Source organism: Cydia fagiglandana, chromosome 17, assembly GCF_963556715.1.
Source record: "Cydia fagiglandana chromosome 17, ilCydFagi1.1, whole genome shotgun sequence".
NCBI lineage: Eukaryota > Metazoa > Arthropoda > Insecta > Lepidoptera > Tortricidae > Cydia > Cydia fagiglandana.
The window spans coordinates 14637145-14649150 of NC_085948.1; the positions used below are offsets into that span (position 1 = coordinate 14637145).

A 12006-nucleotide genomic window follows, 5' to 3' on the forward strand; every position below is an offset into this window, starting at 1 on the left:
TAAACTTTACACCATAGATATACTTGGTCAAGCAAATCTTGTCAGTAGCAAAAGGCGGCAAATTTGAAAAATCGTTCAAGGTAGTACATTGCTACTGACAATTTGCTTGACCAGCTAGCGTATTATGGATAGCTTTATCCATCTTTATCCACGTGATAAAATAACTGTCACTGTTTAACACTGTGGGATAGAAAGTGAAGGACACCGTTTTATCACGCTGTCACGTAGACAAGAAAGACCATCATATCCGTACAGACTTTAATTAACCTTTTCGCCGCCATTGACTAGATATAATGTCACATTTCATGCCCCACACGCTATACCTCGTTTTTTTTAGCATTAGAAAAAAGGTAAACAATCTTGATGTGTCTTTTAATTGAAAAACACATTTTAAAAATAAGTTACGGCAAATATGTAACAATTATGAATTTAATACGATCATTTGTGTTCTTCTGCTTTCATAAGTAATAGTTTTTGGTTTTTAAAAAGCATTTTTCAATTAAAAGACAATACATGTCAAGATCGCTTACCTTCTTGCAAGTTCTTTCTAATGCTAAAAAAAACGAACTATACGACTTGACCTATTATGTCATACGGCGGGTTGTTTAAGTGCTATTTGTGGCTTAGCGTTGAAGACACTTTATTACTACCATATTGGGGAAAACATATAAAACTCAAAAATGCGCGTTTTACCAGAGATACGACGTAGCTAGATCGATTTATCGGTAGCCAAAACTCCCAAATACCAAATTTCATCGAAATCGTTAGCCGTTTCCGAGATCCCCGATATATATGTAAGTACTTATATAATTATATTAATTAAATATAAAAGAATTGCTCGTTTAAAGGTATTAGATAGATCGATTAGATTGACGTGGCGGCGAAAAGGTTAATTTGAAATTGAACTTAATTTACTACTTCCACCCTATTCTTGGAAAAAATCGTAGAAGATACATACTTAATATTGAAGCTATTTAATATTTTTTTGCAAATTATATTTCTTGCTCTGTTAGAACTAAATGAGGCTTGAACTTTGATAAGACGATTTTTTTATGAAATAAGTACAAACCGTTTTAATTCTCTTGAATATGAAATTATTTTGCCTGCCTTTAAGATCTAACCATACTTATAGGTAGAGGTACCTATGTATAATATGAATAAATATAATTTTAATAAAGCATATAAGAATATACATTTTGATGTAAGTATTTTGTGATTAATTATTAGTTATTGTAAATAATTTCCTCTCTATATTTATTAATGTATAGATCAAGACCATAAATAGAACTACAATCCCTTAATTTTTAAGAAAAACTGTGGCATTTATTTCTGTAGGTAATTAAATTTAAATAATAACAACTAAATAAGTTCCTAATTATTATTTTTTTGTAAATAGAGTGTAATAGACCATTTAAAATATATCCGGTTTTTATACGATTATCTTTCTTTTATTTCCCTTTTCTATTCTTCTATAATTTTGGCTCCACTAATTTAGATAACTTGCAAAGAATTTCAACAATCCAGTAGAAATACCAATGCAGCTTAATTTTTCTAGCAAAACATCTTTATCTGCGCGATCGAAAGCCTTTATCTCGATTTTAGGAGATTGCAAATACATCAACCAGGATACCTTTATCAAGATGTTCCGAAATGGTGTTGACCAAATTCAAAAGATTTGTGTTTACTGAGCGATTCGGTCTGAAACCGTGTTGAGCGTTACACAAACAAGGTCTAGTTTGTTTACTCGTAAGCACAAGCAAATGAGACAATACATAATATAAAAGAAAACACAAAATAAGATTAAAGTGCCACGAAATGGCCCATCTCAGCATGTTGCTGGTGGCTTCCAGCGCTGATCTTCCGATAAGACCATCAAGTGAAACAAATCACGGAAGGTAACAGACAAAATCACACAACGAACCTGAATAATTTGTTTAAAATACTCACTCTTATGTTTCGGACATGTTGAATGCTCATGTCTAAGTAGTGTAACCTAATTATGTCATGTAAGTACGGGACGTATTGTGTGCAAGTAGAATTTCTAACATATCCAAAGCTAGACTACCTCGGGTTTCTAGGTCTAGCCTTAGGCTTACGCTTACCTTACCTTACGCTTGAGCTGAAGTTTAGACTGTTAGTTAACTGAATTTGCACTATTAGGATAGTTAAATTAATACATATTAGCGTTTTGATACCGACGAAAATATTTTTTTTCTTGGCTTGGTCTTTAGTGATTTACCTATCAGTAAAGTATATACACATTGGGACCAATTTGACAAAAACATGTGTTCAGTTATATTAAATATTTTGTTCAAATATTGTTTTAATCGCTAAACCAGGCGTGGCTCACTCCGCGATTTCGTCGCTTTGCTACAGGTAGCTAAAAGTCCATCCGTTCGACCCCAATTTTGGGGTTTTGCCATAAGCCGCGCGTGGCGCTGTCGCCACCTAGCGGCCATATCTGTGCTGATCGTGACAGACGCGTTTTGTTAGAGAGTGCGTCTTCTGTACCTAGTACTATTATTTATTCTGTGGCTAAACCCACTAATTATCAGTTTTCCGGACGATATCAGCATGCTGTTCAACTTGTTCGGAACCGTCATCTTTTGTGGGCTATTATCGGCCGGCGAACTGGTAATTACTGTGGGCCCCTTAAAAGTAACTTTGGCCTTACATTACAACATTTACAACAGTTGCACGTTTAATTGATTAAACCCGGTGTTAAGGTTAAACCACTAAAGTATACCCTTTAATCTTCAACCCTCTTAGGGGTCATCCATTAATTACGTCACACGAATTTCTAGGTTTTTTGACCCCTCCCTTTGTCACATTTGGTCACATTTGGCAAACCCCTCCCCCCTAGTGTGACGTAACATTTTTTCTACGAAATCGCCAAATCGAATTAAGTAAGTACCTAAGTATTATTAATATTTTATCAAAATATTTTTGACGATATAAATATTAGTAATTTTATAACCCAAAACTGCTTAGGAAAGAAAATTAAAAGAATAAAAACGATTATCGTTTTACAAACTTGTTATTTAAATGTACAGCGAATAAAATAATTTAAAAAAAATTTCGGTTAGTGATGAAGTTAAAGTGACGTCACAAAGTTTGTGCCTCCCCCCTCCCCCATGTCACAATATGTCACATTTTCTTGACCCCCTCCCTCCCCCTAAACGTGTGACGTAATTAATGGATGACCCCTTAACATAGGGTACCTAGTTGATGAATTCCGTGTTAGTAACGAGATTGAAGGTATCAGGGTTGATTTCTACCATTACGCGGCACATTAGTTGCGGTTTTGGGTCATTACTCGAACGCCGTATTAATTTTTCACACCATCTATTCGGAAAAGAGCTTTTTCTTCCCTGCTAGGAGGGATCAAAGTGGCACTTTACCTCCCTGCTAGGAGGGATCAAAGTGACACCTTTTCTGTTCAAGCACACTATTTTAACATTTTTTTGTAAATTATTTTTTTAGCTTAAATAATCTGTTCATCAGGTTGTGTCGACACTAAGATTTTTTATTTTCCTCATAGTTGATGTGAAAAGCAGTCGTGTCACACGGTATCAAAATTATTTCGTCTTGAGCGTTAACACTCTTGAATCCCTCATTACGCTCAGGATTCTACTTTAGAATCCCGAACGTAGTGAATATTGTAGAATCCATCGCTTCATTCAATGAAATATATCATTTTGATCCCTTGTAACACAAACTACTATTCCAAGGCTATCACAACAACTCAATGAACTATAAAGTTCCGCTTACATCATTTTGAACACCTCACCTGCTTAGCATTTTTTGCTTACCATGGCAACACGCAACCTCAAAAAGAAAGCGCGACGCGCGACCCGACATAGCAACGCGACTTATCGACCGACCTTGTAGCACAACGGCAACGTCGCAGTCTCGCAGTCGCCCCTCGTTGGCGCCGCGCCGCAAGCCGCAACGTCGCGTCGCTAGTCGCGCCCCGCCTGTCGCTCCTATCAGTCATGGCGATGGAAGCAAAACATGTCGTCGATTCGCTTATTCGGGAAGTCAAAACTCGGCCAATCCTGTGGGATAAGAAACATGAATTGCACAAAAATCGAGCAGTGATCGACAGAGTTTGGGATGAAGTTGCTGCAGTTATTGGCAAAAACAGTGAGTAAGGTTATATTTCATTTTATTAACTGTAACATTTTATATCTTAATGCAATGCGGTAAGGTTGAATTTTGAATGTGTTCGCAAGTCATGTTAACACTGTTTAAGTGAAATTGTTTTACGTTTTTACCGTTCAATATTCTTTAAAACATCGTATTGTTTGTTAGTTTATAGAAATGTAATATGCTGACGGTTAATTTTGTGTGCAACGAGTTATTAAAATAAATTATTCGATGAAATGAAGTGACGCATAAGCAACGCCAACGCAATGTGATGAGCATTCCTTGACTCTGACGTATTGCTAATATATTTTTGTAGGCGCATTTATTTAGCTTTGTTTCGGCGATGTTGTCGTGTTTTTATTATGATTTCGTCTTAATTCTTATTTTCTAACGCCAAAAGTAATATTTTAACAATAAAGAACGTCTATTATTGATATCAAACCAGTGTTTACATTTTACGAACGTTACTTTCGATTAGGAAACGTTCACACTATAGAAACTTGATTTGTATTCATAGACACACTCGCCTATCCATACTGTTTTAGCCTCATAAACTAACTTAGCGACACTTTACATAATAAATCCAAATGAAAAAATACTATGTATATATTTATGTACAGTCTGCACCATAAGTAACGAATCCGAGTTCCGACTACACGTCAAAAGTACAATTCTTTAATAAAAATACCAATAAAGAATTTCAGGATGGCGGATACTTATGGAGCGTTGATTTATCCGCAATTATTGATGTTTACTTATACTTAACAATAATTTGTAGCTAAGTAACACATTATAATGTGAGCTTTACACACTAGATCTTATAATGGAGCTATCAATTCGTTTACAGACATCCTAATTAGGTACTAGATGCAGTCGCCATCAGATATATCGGAGCGGCCAAGGTGTTCACAATATCTGAACACGCGCTCTAACGCCCTGACAATAGAGGCGTGATCAGATATTTGTGAGCACCTTGGCCGCTCCGACATATCTGATGGCGACTGTACGTTTAGTTTTCCTGGGGATATTTATTGCCTAGTGAATAATATAAAATGTTGTTTACCACGAAATAAAGTAGGCAGTCTATTCTGGGTAGATCTTCAGTAATGGTGAAAGAGTGGAAGACAAAATTCGGTATAAAAATACGAGTGGCGAACTGAAAGTTTTTATTTTGTTGGTAATTGGTGTTGTAACTCTTCTGATGACGTGAACACATTTTAATTAGGATGGAATGAACCTGAAACGCACACAGTTCATTCCCTTGGGGGAATTAGCCCTTTTTGGATGGTGATATTGGGTCAGAGTTTTTGCATGAAATCATAAGGTACCCATCGCGATTTAAGCTTTTAGGGTTCCGTATTACCTAAATAGTAAAAACGGGACCGTCTGTCCGTCTGTCTGTCACCAGGCTGTACCTCAGGATCCATGATAGCTAGGCAGTTGAAATTTTCACTGATGATGTATTTCTGTTGCTGCTATAACAACAAATACTAAAACCAGAATATAATAAATATTTAAGTGGGGCTCCCATACAGCAAACGTGATTTTTTTTGCCATTTTATGCGTAATGGTACGGAACCCTTCGTGCGGGAGTCCGACTCGCACTTGGCCGGTTTCTACGGTGACTGGTGTCATAAGAATACTGAGTGACGACAGAATGTGCTGTTATGCAACTTTATTGACAGTTTTTTTTACTGCTCTTTAAACTTCTGACGTCGCTGTTGAATGACATACTTTTCTAGGTCGTTCGTTCAAGAATGACAAAAACGATAGGTAATATTTGAAATTCAGAGTATAACTACTACTACTACTACTACTACTTATAAAAATATTGAAGTGTTAAATACTGAAGCCATAAATACATATTATCTCAACGTAATGTGTCTCCTATGTTGTGGCACATTTATAAATTTAATTATTAATGCTTAGTGCCTATAGGTAATCAAGGATTCCTTGCGCATAACTTAGCCTAACGAGGCATTAAGTATCTACATAAATTAATCAATTATAATTATCTAGTAATCGGCACCCCGAAAGCCATTAGAAGCCAATCACGTCAATTTATCGAATGTTATAATATTAGTCACAGTAATGTGAATGTGTATTATCGTGTTTGTCAAATGTAACGATATTATCCATTAGGTACTATTATATATTGGAATTATAATCTTATTTTCTTGCTCACAGACTCTCAGAGATGCTATATATATAACACTAGCTGTTGCCCGCGACTTCGTCCGCGTGGAATCTTATCTTCAACATTTTACATCTTTAGTACTATAATTTTCATATCCAAGCAATGTGGAAATTAAGTACTTTCTTTTTTAGCAAGTTGTATGAAGTTTTAAGTCAAGTGAATTTTGATGTTGGTTGCTGAAATTACTTTTCTTGTATTCTCATAATAGGTGCCTATGCCCTTATACAATGATTCAAGTTCCGCACGCACAAAATATCTGATCTTCATACAAACTTTCAACCCCTTTCTCACCACCTTGGGGGATGATTTTCAAAAATGCTTGAATTAGTTTTTTATGTTTTTTAATTTAATACCTTTTTTTGCAAATAGTTCAAGTTCCTAGCTTAAAATTAAATTTACACCCCAAGACGAACTTTCATCCCCTTTTAAGCCCCTTAAGGGTTGAATTTCCAAAAACGTTGCATTTACTTTTTTTATGTAATCGGCTATTATGTCTTTCTAAGAAGTTTCAAAGCATTTGTAATGGATTCAAACTTTGAAACCCATTTTAACCCTGTTGGATTAATTTTACAAAACGCTGAAATTACTTTTATTGTCTTTTAATAGTATCCCCAAATAGAAAGATTCAAGTCCCGCGCTCGAAAAAATGTTTGATATCTATACAAACTTCCAACGCCTTTTTCACCACCTTAGGGGATGAATTTTCAAAAACGCTGAAATTAGTTTTCTTGTATTTTAATTTAAAAAGTTTTTACAAAATTTCAAGTTCCTTGCTTAAAATAAAATTTCCACCCTCAGACGAACTTTCATCCCCTTTTTAACCCCCTTAGGGGTTTAATTTCCAAAAACGTTGCAATATTTTTTTTTTGTAATCGGCTATTATGTCTTTCTAAGAAGTTTCAAAACCATTTGTATTGGAATCAAACTTTCAACCCCTTTTTAACCTTGTTAGAGGATGAATTTTACAAAACGCTGAAATTACTTTTCCTGTCTTCTAATAATATCCCTAAATACAAAGATTCAAGTCCCACACTCGAAAAAATGTTTGATATCCATACAAACTTTCAACCCCTTTTTCACCACCTTAGAGGATGAATTTTCAAAAACGCTGAAATTAATTTTCTTGTATTTAATGATATATCTTTTAACAAAGTTTCAAATTCCTAGCTCAAAAGAAAACTTAAACCCCATACAAACTTTCATCCCCTTTTTAACCCTGTTAGGGAATGAATTTTACAAAACACTGAAATTACTTTTATTGTTTTCTAATAATATCTCCAAATACAAAGATTCAAGTTTCGCGCTCGAAAAATTTTTTGATATCCATACAAACTTTCAACTCCTTTTTCACCACCTTGGGGGATGAATTTTCTAAAACGCTGAAATAAGTTTTCTTGTATTTGAATTTGAAACCGTTTTACAAAGTTTCAAGTTCCTAGCTTAAAATAAAATTTGCACCCTCAGAAGAACTTTCATCCCCTTTTTAACCGCCTTAGGGGTTGAATTTCCAAAAACGTTGCAATAACTTTTTTTGTAATCGGCTATTATGCCTTTCTAAGAAGTTTCAAAGCATTTGTAATGGATTAAAATTTTCAACCCCTTTTTAACCCTGTTAGGGGATGAATTTTACAAAACGCTGAAATTACTTTTCCTGTCTTCTAATAATATACCTAAATACAAAGATTCAAGTCCACCACTCGAAAAAAATTCTGATATCCATACAAACTTTCAACCCCTTTTTCACCACCTTAGAGGATGAATTTTCAAAAACGCTGAAATTAATTTTCTTGGATTTAATGATATATCTTTTAACAAAGTTTCAAATTCCTAGCTCAAAAGAAAACTTAAACCCCATACAAACTTTCATCCCCTTTTTAACCCTGTTAGGGAATGAATTTTACAAAACACTGAAATTACTTTTATTGTTTTCTAATAATATCTCCAAATACAAAGATTCAAGTTCCGCGCTCGAAAATTTTTTTGATATCCATACAAACTTTCAACTCCTTTTTCACCACCTTGGGGGATGAATTTTCTAAAACGCTGAAATAAGTTTTCTTGTATTTGAATTTGAAACCGTTTTACAAAGTTTCAAGTTCCTAGCTTAAAATAAAATTTGCACCCTCAGACGAACTTTCATCCCCTTTTTAACCGCCTTAGGGGTTGAATTTCCAAAAACGTTGCAATAACTTTTTTGTAATCGGCTATTATGCCTTTCTAAGAAGTTTCAAAGCATTTGTAATGGATTAAAATTTTCAACCCCTTTTTAACCCTGTTAGGGGATGAATTTTACAAAACGCTGAAATTACTTTTCCTGTCTTCTAATAATATACCTAAATACAAAGATTCAAGTCCACCACTCGAAAAAAATTTTGATATCCATACAAACTTTCAACCCCTTTTTCACCACCTTAGGGGATGAATTTTCAAAAACGCTGAAATTAGTTTTCTTGTATTTTAATAATATATCTTTTTACGAAGATTCAAATTCCTAGCTTAAAAGAAAACTTTAACCCCATACAAACTTTCATCCCCTTTTTAACCCCCTTAGGGGATGAATTTTGAAAAATACTTTCTTAGTGGACCCCTAGACCTTATAAGGAATCTAGTTGCCAAATTTGGACTTTCTAGTCCCAGCGGTTTGGGCTGTGCGTTGATTTAAGTCAGTCAGTCAGTCAGTCAGTCAGGTCTTTCACGTTTATATATATAGATTTTATGGTGTAGGTATGGTTAGTCTAACCTAACCGTGTACCTAAGTCCACCCTAGATTCTGTATAAAGTATTTCAGTCACACGTTGTATGCAAAATAAATATCAGATGGATTTCGCAGAACAAAATATTATTAATGCGCCAAACACAGATATCATACATCATACAGTAATGGATTTACCATAACCAAGAAAATTGTGTGTAAATAATTAGGAACACAAATAAATAGACAAATCACAGATAGGTAATTCGTGTATCAATAAACGCAATAGTTAATCGATGCTTTCCCCATATACTTTACTTCCCATAATATACCGATGTTTGCTGATTTATACTGATAGTACCTAAACGTGCAAAGTTTATTTGTATTTTACAAGCTTTTATTTAGTTTCACCCTGTTTCACCTGACCATTGTCTGTAATCAAATCTTGCAAGCTAAATTTGATCCACTTCCCGGTTTCCGATTGAGCTGAAATTTTGCATACATATGTAAGTCGGGTGACAATGCAATATTATGGTGTCATCGAGCTGATCTGATGATGGAGATCGGAGGTGGCCATAGGAACTCTGTGATAAAACAACGAAACCTAATTATGTTTGGGGTTTTTAGAATTGCCTCGATGAGTATTAGTTGCCTGTGGAAAGAAAAGTACAGTTAGCGATAAAAGCTTGTACCAAAAATCTAATGTATGCCAAAAACTTATTTATAACCATTTCTTATTGTTTCAGAGGACCAAATAAAGATGAAATGGAGGAACCTACGAGACCAATTCTCAAGAGAAGTAAAAAAGAATCCGATAGGGGAAGACGGAATCCCAACAATAGATAAGTACAACGGGAAGTGGGCATATTACGAGTTACTTACATTCCTTAAAGACAATATCTATTGGAATCCTTCCGATGATAACAGACTTGAAGACAGCCAAGACGGTTATGTGAATGATTTCAATGGAGAAAGAGAATCTGATTACAGCATCATAATAAAAAGAGATCCAGATTTAGATGAAGATATTGAAAGAGATATTGAAGGGGATCGCTTCTTAGATCCTTTGTTAGCCTTAGAAGTCCAAGAAGACACTTCTGATTCAAATTTAGTGACGACGGAGACAAATGAAGTTCCTAGGAAAAGATTATGCCAAAGGAGAATAAGGACATATTACCAAAGGCAGTTGCAAAGTGAAGGCTCTCACACTGCAAGATCAACTCGAGAAGTAGATGATGACATGCATTTTGCGTTATCTTTAGTACCATACTTGAGACGCTTAGATCCATTAAGGAAGTTGATAATTAGGAATGAAATGCAGAATTTATTAATAGGAGAATTGATGGAAACGAATGCTGGACCTTATACCCCTAAAAGTAATAAATAAGTTTGAGTAAAGTGAGAAATTTGAAGTGAATGCGGCAATGGACGTAATATATTCAGCTGGTGACAAAAAAAAGCTTTCAAAACAAATCATAACTGCAATAAACCCGTGGTTGATGAGAAAACAGGTATTGATTAGCCTTTTATTAGGTATATTTATCTTTTGGGTAGTTCTTCATTCATTCATTTTTGTATTGTTTTGTTCTAAAATTGCCTTCTAAAAGCCAGATCCAAAAATATGTACCTAGAGCTACCTAGGTTAAAATAATGACTGTAACATACAATTAAAAACATTTTACTTGACCAGCTGGAATAGGTATTTCGTGATTATACATTAAACTTGTATTACTTAAACACATCTAGTTCTTAAAGAGATAGGTATTGAAAAGTGTTAGTGCTAAATGTCTGTTTAAATACATCCCTCTTATCATAAATAATATCTTTTATTTTCCTTTCTTCCATCTAAATAAATCTTACTTGATAGTATTTTTAGTCGATATATTTCAAATTTTAAGCGTTCCCAATTACATAAAGAAGAAACTTGACGTTTTTAATACCGTATATATTTTTAAGAAAATAATTTGGATATAATATACAAATAATTGGATATAATAAGTAGGTACCTACTTGAAAATTTTGATTGATACAATTATATCATATCAATATCAAAATCATAAGGGGCCCACTGATTACCAGTTGGCGATATCAGCCAGGACCCCTATTCGGCAAGCGACGTTTGACGTATCGTGTTGATATCCCGTTGATCTGGGAAAAATCATAAGTTCTCGAATACGTACAATGTCAAAATTGGTTGGTTGTACCAAATGATATTATCCATCGTTGATGGAATCAACACTCAGTATGGAATAAAATCATCTGTTGATTTGACGTGGATGCGAAATCTGACAGTTGCACATGTCGAATTTGGCCCCTGTTAGTTAATCGCAAAATTTGACAGCTCCGAACAACTGACAGGCTGATATCGTTCGGCGAACTGGTAATCTTCTTCTTTGTCTTCCCACTCTTGTCAGAGTGTTTGTGGTCGTCATAATATGTCAGGACCGGTGGCAAGCCTCACAATCCGTCGCCATTCTTCCCGTACTGTAGCCCTTCTTGTCCATTCATGGAGTGGTTCTGGTAATCTGTGGGCCCTTTAAAAATAATAATTAGAATACCGCTTCCAGTTAATTGAAGCACGTCTTCTTCCGTCTCCATTAATTTGGAATCTTGATGTTTGTCCTACATTAATTAAAGCGCTTTGTTAAAAATAATTCGCGGAATAACTCGTTATATTACTCGTATTACGTTATACTCGTTAATATTTTAAGAACATTAAAGGCTCTTGTAAAACCTATTAACAGTGGATTATTAAGGTAGGTAGGCATAATTCGATACCTCCTGAGTTGAGGTATGAGCTTAGTAAATAATTATGTTATTTTTACTCTTTTAATATGACGGATAAATAACACTTCCTTATAACAACTACTCGCCATAATAATGTACCGTTTTATTTAAAATCGCTAGTCTTACAGGTATATAATATATGCAATGGGCAAAGTTTTGTAAAACCATATAATAAGAAAAA

General features: G+C 34.6%; 1 protein-coding gene across 1 annotated transcript; it reads left to right on the top strand.

Annotated features, from left to right (window-relative positions):
* Positions 1 to 3951: 3951 nt before the first annotated feature.
* On the top strand, positions 3952 to 10852 carry LOC134672748 (transcription factor Adf-1-like). Its single transcript, XM_063530691.1, has 2 exons — positions 3952 to 4146; positions 9785 to 10852. The coding sequence occupies exons 1-2, from the start codon at positions 3996 to 3998 to the stop codon at positions 10423 to 10425; spliced, it is 792 nt and encodes a 263-aa protein (XP_063386761.1). The 5' UTR covers positions 3952 to 3995; the 3' UTR covers positions 10426 to 10852.
* Positions 10853 to 12006: the final 1154 nt, after the last annotated feature.

Bases quoted from the DNA above. Each gene is read 5' to 3' on its own strand.
- LOC134672748 (XM_063530691.1), top strand. From the start codon at position 3,996: ATGGCGATGGAAGCAAAACATGTCGTCGATTCGCTTATTCGGGAAGTC. The intron at 4,147-9,784 runs GTGAGTAAGGTT...TTATTGTTTCAG, and splicing joins TGCAGTTATTGGCAAAAACA to AGGACCAAATAAAGATGAAA.